We start from the raw sequence: 19,319 nt of genomic DNA, 5'->3' as shown, positions 1-19,319 counted from the left end.
TACTGACTGAAGACATTTGGTTAAATAAAGAGCTCAGGATTTAAGTGTGACACCTGTTAAGCTGTCTGATCCTGACCTGTGGTGGAAGACATAATATCAATTCAACACAGTACAAATACAAGTAAAAGTCCTGCATTCAAAATCCTACTCATGAAAGCTTATACAAGCATTATTTGTTAAATGTACTTAAAATATGAAAAGTACTCACTGTGCAGCAGAAAGCCTCCTATGAGTAAAATAATACTACATATAATCTTATTGGATTACTAGTGATGTGTAAACATAAAAGCAGAGTAGTCAGTTGAAGTGGAGTTAGTCGTAACATTTTAGATGTCATATAAATACAGTAAGAAAACTGAGTATTTCTCTCTGAAATGTGGTGGATTAGAAAAAAGTAACAAAAACTGAAAAAGTACCGTAAAACTTTACCTAAGTACAATATTGTAACTAATGTACTGAGATACTTTCCACCACTGTTACTGTCCCTTTGTTAGAGATTTAAATAATAATGTCCCTGCTGTGGTGTTGCCTCACAGCTGCTCTCAGCATGGAGGCAAATTCATATAACTGAATCAGAGCAGTAAAACTCTGCTGCTTGGTGACAACTCGAGGTATTTAAAGAGGAGCACTGATGCCCCCCAGGTGTGTCGGAGAGTCGGCTGCATGTGTTTTAAAACAGCATAAAGTGTCTGCAGAGGGAGCAGCGTGAGCTCTGATAAATGTCTTCAGGTGAAGTGACCTGAGCCAATCTACTACCTATCTATATACTAAAAAGTATATCTATGGTTCTTCTCCTTCAATTCCTTTTGTTTCAAACTGTTCCTTGTGAGTCTGAGTGTGGTGATAAATGTGTGGGGGACAGTTTCAATAAACTCTGAGGGCATAATTCTACATATAAACAGAACATCTGGGCTGATGTTTCTGCAAAAACCTACAGAGTACATTCAGTCACAACAATGCTCCTCTCATCTTAAATAGCATAAGACCTGGAATGGATGTTATTTACCAATTCTATAGCAAAGTGAAAGAGTCCATTTTGACCAACACTGCTGCTTTGGGTGCCTTGTGATTTTGGCATGGACATGGAGTCATGTGGTCACTGGATTCAACACTTTAAGACCTGTAGACGACCCCGTGAACAAACCCTCTGAAAATCTAAGTAAAACAAACAAAACACGACGAGAACAAACTGAGCTTAAGAAAGTTTTAATAAGAAACAGGCCGAGAACAAAAATGAGCCGATATTTACATCAACATTAACACAGACAGACAGACAGACAGACAGACGGACAGACGGACAGGTTAGAGTCCCAGCAGAGTTCTGGCCTCTTGACTCTGAGCCTGAAGAGTCTCGCTGGCGTAACGCTGCAATAACTCCATCTTCTTCCTCCTGACCAGAGCCTCCTCCACCTGAGAGACAGACAGGTCAGAGAGGTGAGACAGGTTATCTCTGTGAGGTCATGTTGGCCAATCCTTCCCAACTTCAAAGGACTATTTCAACGTTCAGACGTGGTTTTAGGATTCAGGTTAGGGGTCTGGGAAAGCATTATGTTAATACGGGTCCTCAAAAGTGTAGAAAGACAAACGTGTCTTACCTCTCTCTGTGAGGGAACAGGTACGTGTGCGATGAAGGCCATTCCTCCCTCCTCTCCCTCCTGCTCCTCCTGCTCCTCCTCATCATCAGGCTGCACAGTGACACAAAACAGACACATTTACAGACACCATCAAGGAAACCCGTGTGTACAGATGAGCTCAGCACTGACTGAAGATCCAGTGAGAATGACGTGACAAAGATTTTGACTTTTCATTTTCAGACATCAGGACTCTGTTGATCTTAAAGGGTAATTCTGGTAAAGTGAAAGTTCACCTCTTCATTGTGGGTGGTGTAGATGTTCTCCTCCTCCTCCTCCTCCTGTTGTTTCTCACCAGACAGACGAGATTCCTTCTCTGTTCTCCACCTCTGCACCGCCTCCAACACAGCTACACAAAACACACACAACAGATGTAGAGAATAAGTGATTCTCACTGCGCTGGTTGTGCATCAGTCACTGATCGACATCTTTCTCTTGTGTGAGACAACGACCGTCAGAGAAACCAGCGGCGTCACCAACAGTTTGATATATTAACACTTAATTACTGAATTGACTCTGTTCTTATACATCTGGTTTCAGGTTCTTACCTGACTGCACTAAAGTATAATCTGACTGCACTGTAAAATAATATAACTGCACTATAAATAATCTGGTTGTAAAATAATCTGACTGCACTGTAAAATATTCTGACTGCACTATAGAATAATATGTTTGGACTGTGAAATAATCAGACCTTGTTTCTCGTACTGTGCCTCCAGAGGAAGCAGGACTCCGTCGTCTTCGTCTCTGTACCCGTAATATTCCGCATCCACGTCCTTCATCAGCTCCGCCCTCGTCTTCCTCAGCGCTGGGGCAGCTGGGAGTCACATGATCAGTGAGGACCATTCATCAGTGGATACAGTACATGTTTATGTAATAATTTCATATAAACAAAAAAGTTTACGTACGCTCCTTCTCAAACAGCTCTCGGACTCCGGGCAGGTCTCTGGCTGCACCAAAGTATTTATACCCTCTGTTTCCTGGAACCTCCTTCCCCTCGTGATCCAACATCTTTGGACCGACGCGCTGAAACACAAACACATCATCAACCCAGGATTATTTTTAAAGACATGTGTTTACTCAGAAATTAACCAAACTTCTAGTTTCATTTATGACTTTTTACTTCTCCTGCACAATACGTCTCTGACAGACACAGTTGAGGATATTATTATTACTTACCGCATAGTCAGGTCCTCCCAGCTCTTTGATCCGAACCTCCCAGTGACCCTTCTCTCTCAGCAGCTTATTAATCTCATCATTTAGATCCCGAATCTTGAACTCCCCTAGACCAGCTGCAAGAAGACAGACAGGTTAGAGACAGACAGACAGGTTAGAGACAGACAGACAGGTTAGAGACAGACAGACAGACAGGTTAGAGACAGACAGACAGGTTAGAGACAGACAGGTCTTCCAACATCACTGTAACAACTGTATCATCTCAATCTCTCTCAGTCAGTGAGGTTTAAACTCACCGTTCTGGATCTGAGCTACTTTCTTTGAGATCTCACTGATGATCTGAAACACACACACATCAAGATACATATGAGAACTACCACAGCACAACTACTATGGTATGGCAAGTACTACTACAGTACAGCAAGTACTGAAGTGTTCCAGCAGTAACAGTCACAGTTTAAACTGCGGGTTGAATCAAAAAAAAAACAAAAAAAACAAACAAACAATAAAAAACATCAATTAAAGCTAAAAAAAGGTGTGGACATAAAAACTACAAGTCCCAGGGGGTATGTACTACAGTCAGTAATACAGTATGTAGTATAGAGTGTGTACCTGTCGTCTCCATTTCTCAGCTTTAGGAAGTTCATTGCACTCTGACGCCAGAAAAGGTCTCCTCTCCTACAGGAGACAGGTCAGAGAGAGGGAGACGGGTCAGAGAGAGAGAGGTCAGAGAGAGGTGAGAGAGAGAGGGAGACAGGTCAGAGAGAGGTGAGAGAGAGAGGTCAGAGAGAGGTGAGAGAGAGAGGGAGATGGGTCAGAGAGAGAGAGACGGGTCAGAGAGAGTAGAACGCAGTAGAATCTCACCTTGACTTTTCCCTCCTCCAGCTGAGCCTGTCTGAACCGAGCCAGAGCCGTCCTGAGAGACAGAGCAGAGGGACACAGTGAAAGACGGGAGAACCCAACAGGAGAACATCAGCAGAACCACAGTAAATAGACAGACTGATCATTTACTATAGGGCTGCAAATTGTTGTCAATAAAATGTAAGAAAGTTGTCTTCAGGTGTCGTCTGATAATGACTGACAACAAGCAGATAATATGGGCAAGGTGTAACCAGCGGAACCACATTTTCACTGTATTCTGGTGTTCCTCTACTGATATCTGCAGATTAATCCATAATAAAATGACCTTAACATGAGCTAATAGCTAAAATATCACACTCAAAACCACTGTTGTTTAGAGCAACCAGCTGCCGTCATGTGTGGTGGTGTCCAGCCATTCAGTTTTCACATTGTTCATAACTGAACGTGGCCGATTTTAACACAGAACAGATAAATCTTCACTTCTTCATAATAAACTCAGAGTCCTCGTTCTGCTCCTCATTAAAGACTAAATTGGGATTTGGCAGCTCCCTGGTTTCTTCAGTACAAACTGACACCAAAACATCCTCCGTCAGTTAATAACACGACAGTACAACCTGTCCCTGTCCTGTTGGGATTACACACAGCAGCTGGATCGACAGGTAGACTACTTCAGGTGTGCTTCTGTACTTACATGGCCTTCTCTGCATTCCTCGCCTATAGAAACAGAGACAGACAGTTAGGACACAATCGCTGAAAACAATCTGCTGATAATCAATAAAACATTTCATGTATTTTATCCGATATCTTCTATTTCAGTACATTTCTGATTCTATAAAGGCTCTATAAAAGAAATTCTTCTCAAAGGTTAATTTAGAGTCAGTCCTGAGATACTTGTAGCTTTCTACACAGTTCACAACCTAGTTTTTAATGATTGTAATCTCATAGGCGTGACGATCATATCCAAAGGGGCTCTTCGCGTGTAGCAGACTCACAATGACTGATTCATATGCACATTTCTCAAATACGGTCCTGTTCTCATTCTTACTTTGGCACGTTTGTGTACAGAACGTAAAGGAGACAGAGCACAGCCCTCGATGAGCCAGCAGATAGTGGGGGACTTGAGTCACATGACTAAACTTGAGTCACAAATTTGAAGACTTGAGACTTGCTTGACAAACACAGATAAAAGACTTGATTTTGACCTGGTATTCATGACTTGAGACAGATGACTCAAAAGCACCAGACTTTTTTAAATTAAATATTAGCATTTTTCTAGATATTGACAATTACAGTTTGAGGGGTTGTATAATAATGCTGCATATACTAAGAGTGAGATGTATAGTTGTGATAATAATGGTCATAATAATAATTGTAGCAGTGTGTGTTGGGCAGGATCATGGGGCAGTAGGTGACTTGTAGTCCCAGATCCAGACTTTACATTGATAGAAAATGTCAGATATTAGTAAGATTTATAAAGTGTGAGCAGACTGCAAAAGATTTTGGTAACGTTGACCATAAAACTCTGTTCATGGTCAGTGTCTTGAAGATTAATACTGGAGACATGTGCCACTTACTGCCACCTGTGTTGTGGGTTTGTCGTCTGTGAGTCTGGATTGTTTTTAGTATTTCTGCCTGATAAGTTTTAACTTTTCACATATTGTGACTCTGTAAGCTGAAAAACAACATGATTGATAAATTACTAACATGATGACTAGACCATTAAAGCTGGAGGTTGACTGATCCGAAGCTGAGACAGGGACAGGACAGTTGCAGCCTGCTCACACCAGACTTCGTTCAAAAATCTGTCATTTTATCATCGTTTTGTGCCTGGGCCTTGTGACTGACAGAGAGAACAGGAGTTGAGACTTTGTAGAGGTACAGTTTCGATGAAGATGAAACTTTTTATCTGCTCAATATCCACTGACACAACAGCTAAAGCTAACAGGCTAGCAAGCTAACTGGTTGTGTATCCGAGATAAATAACAAAAAGGTAAATGAAAAGATGGGTCAGAGTAAAGGTCTGCTCCGGTTCTCACCATCTCTGCTGCTGTGTTTTGTTCCGATCAAGAATCCGGCGGAAAAATGAATAAACAGCCACAAACGATCGACACACGCCGCCACTCACAGGAAGTCCACCGCCAGCTTCCTCTCCTACTTCCGGTCCCGAACGGCTGACGACTTCCTCCCTCTTTTTTCTTTTTGTCAACATCTTTATTGAGGATAGACAGAGGAGTCCACTCCCGCCACCTTATCTCCATATCACATCACAATCATATCATATCACAATCATATCATATCACATCACATCATATCATATCATATCATATCATATCATGTCATATCATACACACACACAACTAAATTAAAATTTAAATGCTAATTTAATTGAATTTTTAATTGAAATAAAACAATTTACAATAAATTAACAATAGAATCTTAATTAAGTAATATATAAAAATATATAAAAAATAAAATAAAATCCGAGAATATTCTATCATCCTCTGCATAATGTCACATGTTGACAACTTCCCCAAGAGGTTCAGAATAATGCACATCTTTCCTAATTGTCATCTGTTGATAAGACTGATGCAATATGGCTGAAAGCTCCAGAACAGGTATGAAGTGATATCGTTCAATCAAAGAAAGTACATGAGACTGGATCAGTGTTAAGGTGGAGTTCCTCAGGGCTCAGTCCTTGGACCTCTTTCATTTAACAATCAGGCAAAATAACAAAAACAATAACATAAGTTATCACAATCATGTAAATAAACACTCAAATAGACCTAAATCTGTTACTACATAGGTAAACTCCAATAGAGTTTAAGCTTTTTAATGTTTTTAATTAAATTGCTTTATTTTACAGGTCTCCACAACGGTTCCTGTATACAATTCCTCAAATGCAGAGAATAACATTTCCAACAAGAAATGAATAATTGACTCATGTGAACCTCGGTTTTACTAAAGTGAAAATACTCATGCTAGGTCAGACTTTAAACTTAACTTCTCCAAATTTTGACTTATAACTATTGTTGTTGAAAGCTGTAATCCAAATAAACCTGCCTTTTTTGCAGAGACAAGCCTCCATGCATTACGTTGTTCTTTCCAGAAAACATCTATAATTATTTTTAAATGACCAACCTGTTAAATAAAGCCTCATTTTTCTTGAATATTTGTGTAATTGTTGTTTAAATAAACAGACCAGACAGAGGTGTGTCTCAGCTCCATCCTCTTCCTCCTCCTCCATGTTTTTATTGTCAGGTTAAACTTACAGTCTGCAGTACAACCAAATGACATTTTTACAGTAGCTTTAAGTGATATATTGTACAAAAATAACATTTTTTTTGTGAAAACATTCTCCTTTCCCCAAACTTAAAATTGCAGTTTTTTAAAATGTATTTTATTGTTATGATTAGTTTTTGTCTCCATCGGTGCGTCACTCCATCCGGTCCAAACAGCAACAAAATGCACCTTTAAGCAATGAGTAATTATGTTCCTTTTGTCATCTGCTGTGGCCGGCTCTGATTGGTTTGTTCGTTGTGTGAGGTGATTGGCTGTTTGCTGGAGGCGGAACCAATCACTTCTCTGTCAGACAAACTTCATTTTGTCCAGAAATAGAAAATAAAGTTAATATTGGAAGGAAAAAACTTCCATCACTTATTTTTCCCTCTGTTATAGTCCCTCCTACTTTAGGACTAAGGGGAGGGGCTTAACTTTTTTTTTTTCCTTTTTTTTTTTTAATCATCGCTCTACTCTCTCAGCCAATTGGCTGGGCAGAAAGTATTCTTAAACAAAGCTTTGTACATCATGACACCGCTATCAAACTAGAAACACAGATTCTGTTTGTTCTTTTAGAAATGCAGAGGAAACGCTTGTTTTTTTAGTGTCCACCCCTCCTCCTCCCTCCGCCCATTCTGACTGGCTGCTGTGAGGCTGAGTGACAGGCCTCTGGACCATTGAGAAGAGGAGGATCAGAGGGAATGAATAAAGAGAAAGAAGAGATGAAAGAGAGCGATGTGGGAGGCGTGCGACAGCTAGGCAGAGGCTTCGATGGTGCACTCCTTGGCCAGGTGACCTGACTTCCCACAGTTATAGCAGTTCAACTCCGATGCCTTACTGCAGTGCACCGCTACATGGCCAATTTCCCCACACCTGCAGCAAACACATGCACTAATCAGACAGGTTACAGCGGTTAGACTGGTAACACTGGTGATCTAACAGATACAACAGACACCAAACTAAACCAAAAAACTCAACCGAACCGGTCTGCTCTTGTTTACCTGTAGCAGGTAGTTAACCTCTAGCATCAGTTTACCTGTAGCATTTAACCTTCTCGCAGCATTTCTGGATGTGTCCAAAGCCACCACAGGAGTAGCACTTCTGCTCGTGAGCATGGTTGCAGTCCCGTGCCATGTGTCCGGCCTTCCCGCAGTTGTAGCAAAGCTGCTCTCGCTCTTTCTTGGGCTCCTTGCAGTCTCTGGAGATGTGACCTCCTCTGCCACAGTTGTAGCAGGCTGCAGCGACAACGACAGGCTCAGGGTCAGGTGCATTAAATACTGGACGCTTGGTCCTCAATTCTGGTTGGTTGACAACACTTAATGCAACTTTTAGGATAAATATCAGAGCTTACTTCAGGGCAGGGACTATTTTGCGTTGATTGGTAATTACACATCTGAGCATACAAATATGACATGGAGTTCCCCAAGGCTCCATCCTCGGGCCTCTTCTGTTCAACATCTACATGCTCCCACTAGCTCAGATTATAGAAAACAACAAAATTATGTAGACGACTCACAGATTTATAGAAGGACATCACCAGGTTACTATGGTCCTGTACAGGCGCTCAGTAGATGTACTCAACAAACATCAGTTTAGTCATCAGTTTTGTCTTAATGCCTTTTATGGGTGGTGTAAAACGCTTTACATTTAACTTGTACTGTGCAAATAAATGTGCCCTGCCTTACTGGCAGTTTTCACATTATACTTAAGCCTGATTGAAACCTAAAACTGCCTTTAGTCCAGGTCTAAGTGGAGCATCCTCATCCCAAGACCATGTTTAACTAAAGTCATGACTACAGAAGAATTTGACAATTCAGGGTTACCTCCAGAATCTCTGATATGTTTTAAGCTTGGTCACAATAAAATAATGTTTTGAATGGATTCAATGAAGGTGAACACTCTTCAGGTCATTAAGGGGAGAGTGTCTTGGGGATGTGGACTACTACAACATGCTGTATGTGAAAATAGTAGTATAAACCAGTGATTCCCAACCTGTGGGCCGTGAAGATACTGCAAGTGGGCCCACAAATCATTTGCTAAAAAATACTATTTTGGTGAAGAGTTGTGATTATCGGTTCAGCTGCATTGATTTTCATCCTTCGTTTACATTGTCCACTATGAGCCTGACAGTGTTATAGGACTGAAATGATAAATCTGTGGAGTCCTCTTTTAACTTGTCTGAAAATGTGAAGATTCATGTCTGTAAAGATCTTTTCAGTGAGACATTAAGAGGAGGTTTGGCTGTGAACTCACAATCTAAAAGGCTCAGTGATTTTCCAGCTGACACCTGTATTTGACTGAGACAGCAGGCAGGTACTATACACTGCGTGCAGGTGTTTCCTCACCATCTTCAGTCCTCTCACAGTCTCTGGCAACGTGTCCGAGCTCTCCGCAGCGATAACAGAACAGATCTGAAACACAACACATCAGCTGGTGACGTTTCTGTCTCGATGTTTAACAGAGCAACAAGTGACCCTTTGGACACCTGAAATGATAAATGCTCGGTGATATTTACAAAACATTAAATCTAAAATGAAAAAAAAATCACAGTTTTAATCGTATTTCCTGCAAAATAAGAAAAAGAAACAAAAACAACTTATGAAAAACAAAAACAGAAACAAAAATCCCCAAAAGAAGAGGGCTGACAACTTATAAAGTTGCCTTTGTAATGTTTACTGTGATTTTACACCTGACACATGCCAACATATGATGCATTTTATACATTTAAAGGCCCTGTATTTCACAAGACTTCCTGTCCCACTCCTTCACAATAAGAGTTATCAGCACAAAACCTGAGGAAAGCTCTGTGAGGTCTAAACCGGTCAGCGTTTTCACCAATGCACTAACAAAATAAAGGCTTAACATTCAACTTCTCTCCAGAGCCTGAATGATGTTTCTTTTCCTTAAGTTTTCCTGGATCTACTGAAATTGGCCTCTTAATTTTTAATCATATTTGTAGCAAATTATTTGATTAAAACTCCGGTGCATTGTTTTCCTTTCAGACATCATTTATTTATAGTATGTATCTATAGTTTACTGTGCAGTGGAGACTTTAGTTTCTGTTTTACTTCTTAAAAAGATCACCTCCACACACGCCTCAAGAGATACAAAAAATACTCTGCAAGGAATAATCATGTGTTTTCAGCTCACCACAGTTGTAATGAGAGTTTATCTGAGCTATCACAGCCCGTCTGTCAGCTCCAGCCAGCCTAACCAATCTCCTCTGATCTCTTTCATCAACATTTTTCCCTCCACAGAGCTGCTGCTCACCGGATGTTTTTTGTTGCTGGCTCTATTCTGAGTGAAGCCTCCAGAGACTGCTGTGTGTGAAAAGCCCCGGAGATCAGCAGTGAAGGGAGATGCTCAAACAAACAAGCAGGTGCACAGGTGTTCCTGATAAAGTGCTCAGTGGCTGTATCTTCTGTGTGTTGGGGTACAAGTCACCTTTGCCTCTGCCGCGACCCTTCCCTCGTCCTCGGCCGGCGCTCGGGCAGTTCTTCACCCAGTGGCCGCTGCGGCCGCAACCGAAACACTCATTACTGCTCATCACCGGACGACGGCTACAGACACAGACAGGGCGAGAATCTGCATTTGAAAATCATTTATTATTATTCATTTCAGTAATAAAACAAAAAGGAAATAAAACTTTTTTTTTTTTTTTTACAAATGTGCACAACAACCTCCCAACACACTTTTTTTTCCTAGAAACAGTGAAAAAACTAATCTCTGAAATATCCAGCTCATTGTGATAAAACAGAAAATGGGACATAACAAGATGAGAGGATGTTTTACTTGATAAATGACTTAAAATCCATCCAACATCAAAGGCAGAGCTGCGACTTATGATTGTTCTTAATTTTTGATTAATCTTTTTTTTTTCAGTGAATCATCTGATCTGTGAAACTTCAGATTTTGCTCTGTCCAACTATAAAGCCCAAAGAAAATTATCCATGACAAAAAAAAAAAAAAAAAAGCTGGAATCGGAAAATGCTGAAGAACTGAAACATTTAATAAATCAGTGACTTGATTATTCTCAAAAGTGGAGCGGTACCAGACCTCTCCCTTGGGTCCACAGAGAACATGCATTAGTCTCTGCTGCTTGTTGTGTCTCCTCTTCTACATGAGACCGCCTGTCTGATACCGTTAACCAGCACCGCCCCCCCCTCCCCGGGCTGCCCGCGGCCTCACACCGTTATCAGGCAGCTCTGTGCGGCCGCTGGCCGGAGGCTCCGCTCCTCGATGAGCGCCGCTTCAACCGTGCAGACGGCCCCTGCTCCGGCTGGGCTCTGCGGGTTTCCCCTTCGGTGACTGCGGAGGGAGACGGCCCGGAGACAGGCCCAGTGGTGTCATGTTGTCAGCTAGCCTGCTAGCAGCTTAGCATATGTTCCACAGCGGGATAAACAGAGAGAGAGTGTCCGCTCCGCAGCGCCCCCACTGCGGGTGCGTCACACCGGGACGAGCGGCACTGCAGCCCGGCGAAGTCGAGCCTCCTGCGGGGAGAAAAGAGCGGATCGATCGGCCGGAGCTCAAACTCACCTCAGACCCCGAAACTGTGCCTGTTTGTTTTCTATCCTCCTCTGCGCCACACGCGGTCTGCACACGGCCCCCCACACACACACACACACACACACACACACACACACACACACACACACACACACACATTTGCTGCATTCAGGTGCACATATTATTAAAATATGGGACATTTAGTTGATGCTCGTATGAAGGCTTCATCTGCAAAATTACACTTAGAAACCGCCTCTTTGGAGCCACGTTTCTCTGTGTTGTTGTAATTAAGTTAAATACGTTCAGTTAAAAAAAAAATGTGCTGGGCCTGCTTGAACTATTACAACTTCCTTTTTAAAAAGAAAATTAAAACCACTTAAAACTTAAAACCGCCTCTCTAGCAGCCATGTTTGTAGTCATGAAGTTATACAGGTTCTGATGGGCCCGTTTGACTTTATACAATTTCTTTTTCTTTAAAAAAAAAATTGAATTTGTGAGTCTTTCTATTTACATGCTTGGGAGACGTTCGTGAACGCATCATGTGCACACGGCCCCAGCAGCGCGGGGAAGGGGGCGTGGCTGCGCAGGGAGAGGGGCGGGGCCGCGCACTGACACTTCTCTCAGCTGTTGTTATCTTGGCACACGAGTTGTTGTTGTTGTTGCTAGCAGCTGTTAGCAGTTAGCTGTCAGTCAGTGTGACGTCAGTAAACACAGCCGACGGAGGAGAAACTCCGATAAAAGATTTAATGCGGAAACACCAGAACTCACCCTTTTCATTTCAACATTTCCAAGATCCCAGTGAAGCTCTCACGATTTCATTAACAGATGCTTCATGCTGCTTTTTTTAGTTATAATCATAGGTTTTCACCATAAAAACACTTTATATAAACCAGTAACATAAACACTAATAGAAAAAAACTATTGTGTTCTGTCAGCTTCTTTTACTGCAACGAATTTAAGGTTTTATTTATTAACTACCTGCTCAGCCAAAGATGTTTTAATGGGTTATTTAAAACAGAATGATACCGTTATATATATATATATATATATATATATATATATGTGCTGACTGCCCATTTGCATGTTATTACTCATAAAATCTAATGCTACAAAATAACTGTGCATTCCCTAAAGAAATGTGTGTGATTTGCTGCTGAGGCTGAGTTAACCCTGTAACACATTTTAAGATGTGGTGAAAATGGCTCCCACCTGCTTCCCTCCATGAGCAACAGATAAAGCAACCAGTGAAGGCCTAATGATGCTGAAGATATTAAGCTGGTCTTTACAGATTGATTGGTTTCGTTTCCCCGGCTTTTGGAAATTTTGTTCCCACCAGATTCCTCAGCCAGAGGATCAGCATCTTCTGTACATGACAGCAAACACACCTGGGGACAGGTGTATGGCAGGACACCCAGCTAACGGCTGCAGCGTGCTGGTGGTTCTCCTGGTTCAGGGAGCGTCTGTTCCAGCTGCTTTTACCTGCTCTGCTGCAGTCAGACATTAGGTCCTCCAGGCATGAAGGTGTCAACCTCTAGTTCAACATTCAAGATTCAGAAAACTTTATTATTATTTATCACATAGTGATAGAAAGTTAGGGGGTCAAAAATTACATAAAAAACACAACTATAAAGACTCACATAAAATTGGATTAAAACAAACAGTCCCATAAATAAATAAGAGCGGGTGTGCAAAGCTGCATTAAAGAGTAGTGACAGACTATTCGGCCATATTTAAGATGGATGTTGCAGCGGGAATTAAATTGTTTTTGTATGTTCTCTTTTAGGTCAGAGATTCTTTCTTCTCTCTGTTAACTGTCAATGAAGATAATGATGAAACTGAAGTCTTTTTCTGAGCACAGTGAGTGAGGTGGGCGAGGCCTCACGGCGAGCAGCAGCAGGTTTATGGATTACTGATTAGTGAAGGAGATATGAAAGCCGTCAAAGGTCACATTTTGCTACAAGGCCACAGACAGAAACAAAGAAACGGTCTGAGAGAGTAGACGAACAGCCTTCAACAGCACACCTGTCCCGCTGCATGAAAAGGACGTGATCTCTGTGGAAAGAACTGATCTGCCTCAGGAATCAAGTAACAAGACACCTTCACCTGAACTGAGGAGGAAGAGTTAACCAGGACCTAGACACCTCAACAAGCACACGGTGACTTTGAGCTTCACTAATCGTCTGTTTAGCTTTTAGCTGGAGCCACAAGAAAAATCTCTGTTTATCAGACTCCTTTTCAGTATCACAACTTTATACCTCAGACAAAACTTTCATGGCAAGGCCACTCAGGTTTTTAATGCACAAAATGACAATGCAACTGAATTTGTGCCAGAGAGAAGAAAACGTGGGAGGTTGGTGGAAGGCGTAAACAGTGCAGGTGATGAATAAACAGACTCCAGGAAATACAGTAAGATGGGGCATTTATGGTAACGCTCAGGTAGACACACTCCCAGGTGAGTGTTGAACAGCAGCTGTTTGACTGCAGCAGGTGGAGGAGAAGAGAGTTCATCAAAACCTGGACGACAAAACTCTGCTGGTTCTCCTGCTGATGCTCCTTATGGGTCTCTGTTCTGTTCTGTTTGTTCTTCTCAGTCCATTCAAAAAATCAACCTTTATTTCACTGAGGTAATCCAAGCGGTATCACTGCTGCTTTCAGGGAGCTCTGAGTACGTTCTGCAGAGCTGGTGTTCAGACTTCAGTTTCCATTTGGAAAACTGTTGACCAGTATGTTCCAGTGTAGGCCTGATAGCTGACTCGAGAATCCTGCAGACTGCCCCTAAATGCATCGTTTTTAAAGATGTTGATCCAACAGATCTTCAGTGAATTTGCTGCTGGTCTTCTATTAGGGGTCTGTGGTGAAGAACAGTTAACTCTGAACACTGCGCTGTGGATTCCAGCTGTTACAGTCTGGTCTGTGATGAGATGAGCAGCGCTGCTGATGCTTCTTTTGGTTCTTATGCAGGTTTTGTTCTACTGGTTCCCTGACTTGCTCTCCCGCTGGTTCTCCTCACCATGCTTGGAAGAACAGGAACCTTCAGTCGACGTTGCAGGTTTGAGCTCCAGCAGTGCTGCTGCTCCTTCTCCTCCCCTCCTCCTCCTCCTCCTCCTCCGCCTGACCTCCCCAAACTTTATTACCCAGCAGGCAGTGGGAGCAGGAGGTACAGGCGGGGACAGGAGGTGGGACAGATGAGCTCTGCTCAGATCAACCACATCCTCAAGGTGAGACGGATCTGTCATTCAAGCTATCAATCAATCCACCAATCAAACTACTGATTTTCTGTCTGTCATCTGTTGCCAGGCCAACGAACACAGTCACACCCTCCCCAGAAGTCCCACCTCCCATGGTGTCCTGGGTTTCCACAGCAACATGTTGCCATCCAACCACCCTGGTGAGGATCGTCGCAGCAGTGCCACCTGCCTGCCGGGCCGTGGCGGCATGCTGTTCGGTGTGTTTGATGGCCATGCAGGGCCGGCATGTGCCCACACCATCAGCCAGAGGCTCTTCTACTACATCGCTGTAGCAACATTGCCGCTGAAGACACTGGCGGAAATTGAACAGGCGGTGGAGGAGGAACGGCCCATACCGCCAATGTTGGAGTGGCACAAACACCCCCAAGATCACAGCTGCCCCGATGGAGGAGCAATCTCCTTCCACAGCCTCCGAAACTACTGGCAGGAGAGGCTGACGGATGAAGACCAGGAGGAAGAGGAGGAGGAGGTAACCAGGCGTCCAGACGTGTCGGAGAGTAAAATAAATAAACCAGAATAGAGGTCTTCACGGGTTCAGAGTCTGGACCCAAATATAGACACTGGAAAACCTGAACCTGACATGCATGACTGATTTTTAAAAAAAGAGAAAGATTTAAAGGTGAAGGGTGAAGTTGAAAGTGAAGCCTGAGTCCTCATCAGTTCCAAAGTTTTCACATGCTATGATGTCATTATCTGTCTCCTCTCTGATTGGCTACAGGATGATGGCAGACTGACGTCAGCGCTGGTGAATGCTTTCTGTCGCCTCGACTATGACCTGTCCGTGGAGGCCCAGGTCCACCTGTCCATGTCCTCACCCAGGTCCTGAGTCTGTAGTCACACGCCATCTGTTTGACTTAAGTTCAGAGTTCAAACTTTAGCATCACAGTTTCATGCCGGTGTTTAATTACAAACCAAAGAACAGCCTTTTCATTGGCTGTGCTCCCTCTCTGTCCACAGACGGGTGTCTCTCCCTGGGGAGGGTTTGTCTCTATCCAACCCCCTCCGGGTGGCACTGTCAGGCTGCACTGCCTGTGTTGCGCACATCTCCAATGGCGTCCTACACGTGGCTAACCTGGGTGACAGCCGGGCTGTTCTGGGTGTCCAGGAGCCAGATGGGCGATGGTCAGCGCTCAGCCTCACCAATGACCACAATGCACAGAACCCTGATGAGCTGCAAAGGATCCTGGGAGAACACCCGCCGTCAGAGAGCAGGACGTTGGTCCGCCACGATCGCCTGCTGGGTCTGCTGCTGCCGTTCAGGGCGTTTGGAGATGTCCGCTTCAAATGGAGCACAGAGATGCTAAGTCGAGTCTATGAAACACGACCGGACGTCCTGTCTGCAGTAAGCGAAGCCGTCAGGATGCCACCACCACACTACCTGACCCCACCCTACCTGAGCGCCCAGCCAGAGGTCACCCGACACTGCATCAGACCTGCTGACAAGTTCCTGGTCCTGGCGACTGATGGACTATGGGAGCTGATGCACCGACAGATCGTGGTCCAGCTGGTGGGGGAACAACTGACAGGTCAGGGAACTAAGATCCTCACAGTCCACAGTCCAACATCTGAGCTGTGTCTAAACTGGACTGCACTGACTATGTTTAATCACAATGAAATTACATACATACATGAAAAAATATTGTTTATTAGTTTGAAGACTAATGAGGTCTGACTGTTGGAGACTGCGTCCGATGAACATCAAATTTTAACCTTGTTAACTTGTCCATATGGTGTTTTTTTCCACCTTGGAACTGCAGTGATCCAATGACAGCCAGGGATTCATACGTCATATAACCTAAGCAACCAATCCCCTAAACTTTCGGAGACGGGAAAAATAAACCCAAAACCTTGTCGGTATAGAGAACGACAGTTTGCATTAGCACAACCCACTACCACTGTGTCAGCCACTACCACTTCCAAGCTAACAAATAGCATAAACAAATAAAGGATGCTAACTATGCTAACCGTTCTGATACGTCAGCTAGTTGTCGATTTCGACTCCGGCTCAAACATGTAGCTGAGTCTTTAACCACCTTGTTACGCACTCCTCTTTCACCGTTCACCTAAACATGGTCAGATTAAAAGTTTACATTAGCACAGTTACTAACACTGTCAGCCACTGCCAGTTACAAGCTAACAAAGAAATAACTACACTTACCACTCTTATACGTCTTATAGTTGCTTTTTGATGCACAACAAACTCCTCAAAACCTCCAGAGTCTGTACCTCAAACATATGGCTGAGTCTCTCTGACGTCTCCTCCTCTAACCATCTTGATACTCTGCTTCTTCACCCATCAACCAGACCCACGCTGTGGTGGTGGGCGGGGCATAAGGCCTGATCCAGAATTCTCAATGAGGAAATAAGAGTAGATGTACTTCCAGCTTTTGTTTTTTTTTGTTTTTTTTTTCAATCTGTGTTAAACAAATGATTTGACATAGTTTAAAACAGGAACTTTGAGACTTATCATAATTGGGTTTGTCACATATCGCATAGAAAGACCGTATCCTGTTGTGTTTTGTACAGAGGACTTCAAAATGAGCCCAAACATCAATATGATGTCGGGGCTTTGAGCTGTAGACTGCAGCTATGTGGTCACAGATGTGGAAAAGCAGAGGACCAAAGATGGAGCCCTGAGAGACGCCTCAGTATGGAGGTGACGTGTTATTACTTATTGTGTGGGAGTCGCAGTGAAGTTATAGGAAGCTGAGATATACAGTTATATACAGCTGAGAAATCACTTGAAGAGTAGAGGTTAAAAGTTAGGAGGGCCAGTTTGTATGTAAGCACTCAAAGTGGTCGAACTGTCAGTAAATGGCAGACGCGGTTTGTGATTGTACAGGCCTTCAGCAGCAGAGACCCATAATTCCTGGCATGGGCATGACGTTGGGCGGCCTGCAGAGTCTCCTGCTGGAGAGGAAGGGTCGGGTTATGTCTGTGCTGGATGACCAAAATATCGCCACCCACCTGCTCCGCCACGCCCTGGGGGACGATGGGTACGGAGCAGTGGCACCCAACCGTCTGGCCAAGATGCTGAGTCTGCCGGCAGACCTGGCCAGGAGGTACCGCGATGACATCACCATCACTGTCATACACCTGAATGAGCCTGACGTTTAATCAGGACACCTGCAGGAGTTTACCTGCTCCTTAACCAGGTAATGAATTATGGTAATAAATGTACATGTGTTTCTACTCTAAACTTTGTGACACATCTGTTCTGTCCTTTTGGTCTTTAATTAAAAGTGAACTTCTGGTTCAGATATCATGTTTTTTACTTCCTGTATTTCTAATTTTATCCACCCCATATCAGTGAGGGTTGGCTAAATAACAGAAAGAGAAATGTGTTGCATTTCTGTAATGCAGTCCCCGCAGGAGGCGTCCAATCATTCTGCAGCAGGACGATGAACCCAAACGTACAGCCAGAGCGATAAAGAACGATCTTCAGAGACAGGAAGAAGAGGGAGTCCTGCAACAGATGGTCTGTCCCCTGCAGAGCCCTGATCTCAACACGACTGAGTCAGTCTGGGATCACATGAAGAGAGAAGTCACTGAGACAGACTAAATCCACAGAGGAACTGTGCCAAGTTCTCCAAGATGCTGGAAAGCCTACCTGCCAAATACCAGAGGAACTGTGTGTAGGTGTTCTGAGGGGAATGTTTCACTATTTGCAGAATGAATGTTCGAAAATGTGATATTTCTAAGACAAGTGTTTCTGTGAAGCATCTCAAGTACCACAAAACTTTGCACATTATTGTATACAGAGTTTACACAAACATGTATGTGAAGTATACGGAACAGACTAAAACAAACCTTACAGCTGTATGTTGCCCTTCACAATAAAGTTTGGCAAGCATAAGCACACCAATAAAAATCTGCATTCCTCTGTATTTATGCTGTTCTCACGTCAGTTCAACCTGTGTGTGAACTGACTTCACTACTCAAACACTGAATGAACCATTTCCACTAGTCACATGTCTTGAAAATCAAGTAATTATTTGTATTTGCAGTTTTGACTTTAAAAAAAAATAAATTTAATAATCCAAGTTACCAGTATTTCTTACAATATTTAGAAATGATTTCTTCACCCAAATGTTGAGGGAAAATATCAACATACTATACTAAACATACTAACCCTCATATCAAGCTGTTGGTATCCATCAGTGATTTTCAGTCTCAGATGTGACTGAATGGAAATAATGATGTAAAAATAATAAAACTATTTTGCTGAAAAACAAGACTCCTCTCTCTCAATATGTTCGTGATGATAAAAAGTTAAAAGAGGAAAATAATCTCTCTGATGAGTAAAGTTGTTCATGTTCTGTTTGTAAATCAGAGCTAGAGTGAAGATAGACCCACTCCTTTTTAACTACATGGTGAATCTGAAAATAAATAGAAAACTTGGGTGTTACACTCTACAAATATGATCAAACTGCAGTGATGTTTTGATTTGATGTCTCTTTAGCTATAGTGTTCAATCACAAGCAGATTTCTAATAAAGGGCTCTGAATCACAGATGCCTGGTTCCTCTGACTTAATCCAAAGCTCCCAGCCAATCAGAATCCATTACTCCCAGTGAGAATGGTCTACACACAGTGGGATCCAAAAGTCTGATAGGAAACTG

The 19,319-nt window shown here is 42.9% G+C and overlaps 3 protein-coding genes and 1 long non-coding RNA gene across 11 annotated transcripts; 1 reads left to right on the top strand and 3 right to left on the bottom strand.

Annotated features, from left to right (window-relative positions):
• Window positions 1-1,190: 1,190 nt before the first annotated feature.
• On the bottom strand, window positions 1,191-5,844 carry isy1 (ISY1 splicing factor homolog). Its single transcript, XM_071494797.1, has 11 exons — window positions 5,705-5,844; window positions 4,360-4,382; window positions 3,672-3,723; window positions 3,420-3,485; window positions 3,104-3,146; window positions 2,811-2,923; window positions 2,540-2,657; window positions 2,326-2,448; window positions 1,868-1,980; window positions 1,596-1,685; window positions 1,191-1,410 (listed from the first exon to the last, which is right to left on the bottom strand). The coding sequence occupies exons 1-11, from the start codon at window positions 5,705-5,707 to the stop codon at window positions 1,303-1,305; spliced, it is 852 nt and encodes a 283-aa protein (XP_071350898.1). The 5' UTR covers window positions 5,708-5,844; the 3' UTR covers window positions 1,191-1,302.
• A 1,037-nt stretch (window positions 5,845-6,881) lies between these two features.
• cnbpb (CCHC-type zinc finger, nucleic acid binding protein b) lies at window positions 6,882-11,600 on the bottom strand. Of its 8 annotated transcripts, none has more exons than XM_071495331.1 (6): window positions 11,001-11,143; window positions 10,389-10,504; window positions 10,215-10,264; window positions 9,290-9,355; window positions 7,981-8,179; window positions 6,882-7,835 (listed from the first exon to the last, which is right to left on the bottom strand). In XM_071495331.1, exons 1-6 carry the CDS (start codon window positions 11,024-11,026, stop codon window positions 7,795-7,797), a joined length of 498 nt encoding a protein of 165 aa, XP_071351432.1. In that variant the 5' UTR covers window positions 11,027-11,143; the 3' UTR covers window positions 6,882-7,794. The 8 variants fall into 8 exon arrangements, with proteins under 8 accessions (XP_071351432.1, XP_071351434.1, XP_071351429.1 ...); XM_071495333.1 differs by having other exon boundaries at window positions 6,882-7,817; XM_071495328.1 differs by lacking the exons at window positions 10,215-10,264; window positions 11,001-11,143 and adding an exon at window positions 11,481-11,600.
• Window positions 11,579-19,304, top strand: LOC139631257 (pyruvate dehydrogenase [acetyl-transferring]-phosphatase 1, mitochondrial-like). The gene is made up of 7 exons (XM_071495314.1): window positions 11,579-13,606; window positions 14,412-14,668; window positions 14,748-15,167; window positions 15,417-15,517; window positions 15,656-16,224; window positions 17,541-17,853; window positions 18,062-19,304. The coding sequence occupies exons 2-6, from the start codon at window positions 14,462-14,464 to the stop codon at window positions 17,813-17,815; spliced, it is 1,572 nt and encodes a 523-aa protein (XP_071351415.1). The 5' UTR covers window positions 11,579-13,606; window positions 14,412-14,461; the 3' UTR covers window positions 17,816-17,853; window positions 18,062-19,304.
• On the bottom strand, window positions 15,871-17,286 carry LOC139631265 (uncharacterized). Its single transcript, XR_011693340.1, has 3 exons — window positions 16,857-17,286; window positions 16,092-16,202; window positions 15,871-15,976 (listed from the first exon to the last, which is right to left on the bottom strand). It is a non-coding gene; the product is annotated as an uncharacterized lncRNA (long non-coding RNA).
• Window positions 19,305-19,319: the final 15 nt, after the last annotated feature.

Source organism: Trachinotus anak, unplaced genomic scaffold (genome assembly GCF_046630095.1).
Source record: "Trachinotus anak isolate AG129_WGS33_773 ecotype Australia unplaced genomic scaffold, CSIRO_AGI_Tana_v1 ptg000013l, whole genome shotgun sequence".
In the NCBI taxonomy this organism is placed as follows: Eukaryota; Metazoa; Chordata; class Actinopteri; order Carangiformes; family Carangidae; genus Trachinotus; species Trachinotus anak.
The sequence above is the reverse complement of the archived record's forward strand: the minus strand, read 5'-3'. Positions and strand labels throughout refer to the sequence as shown.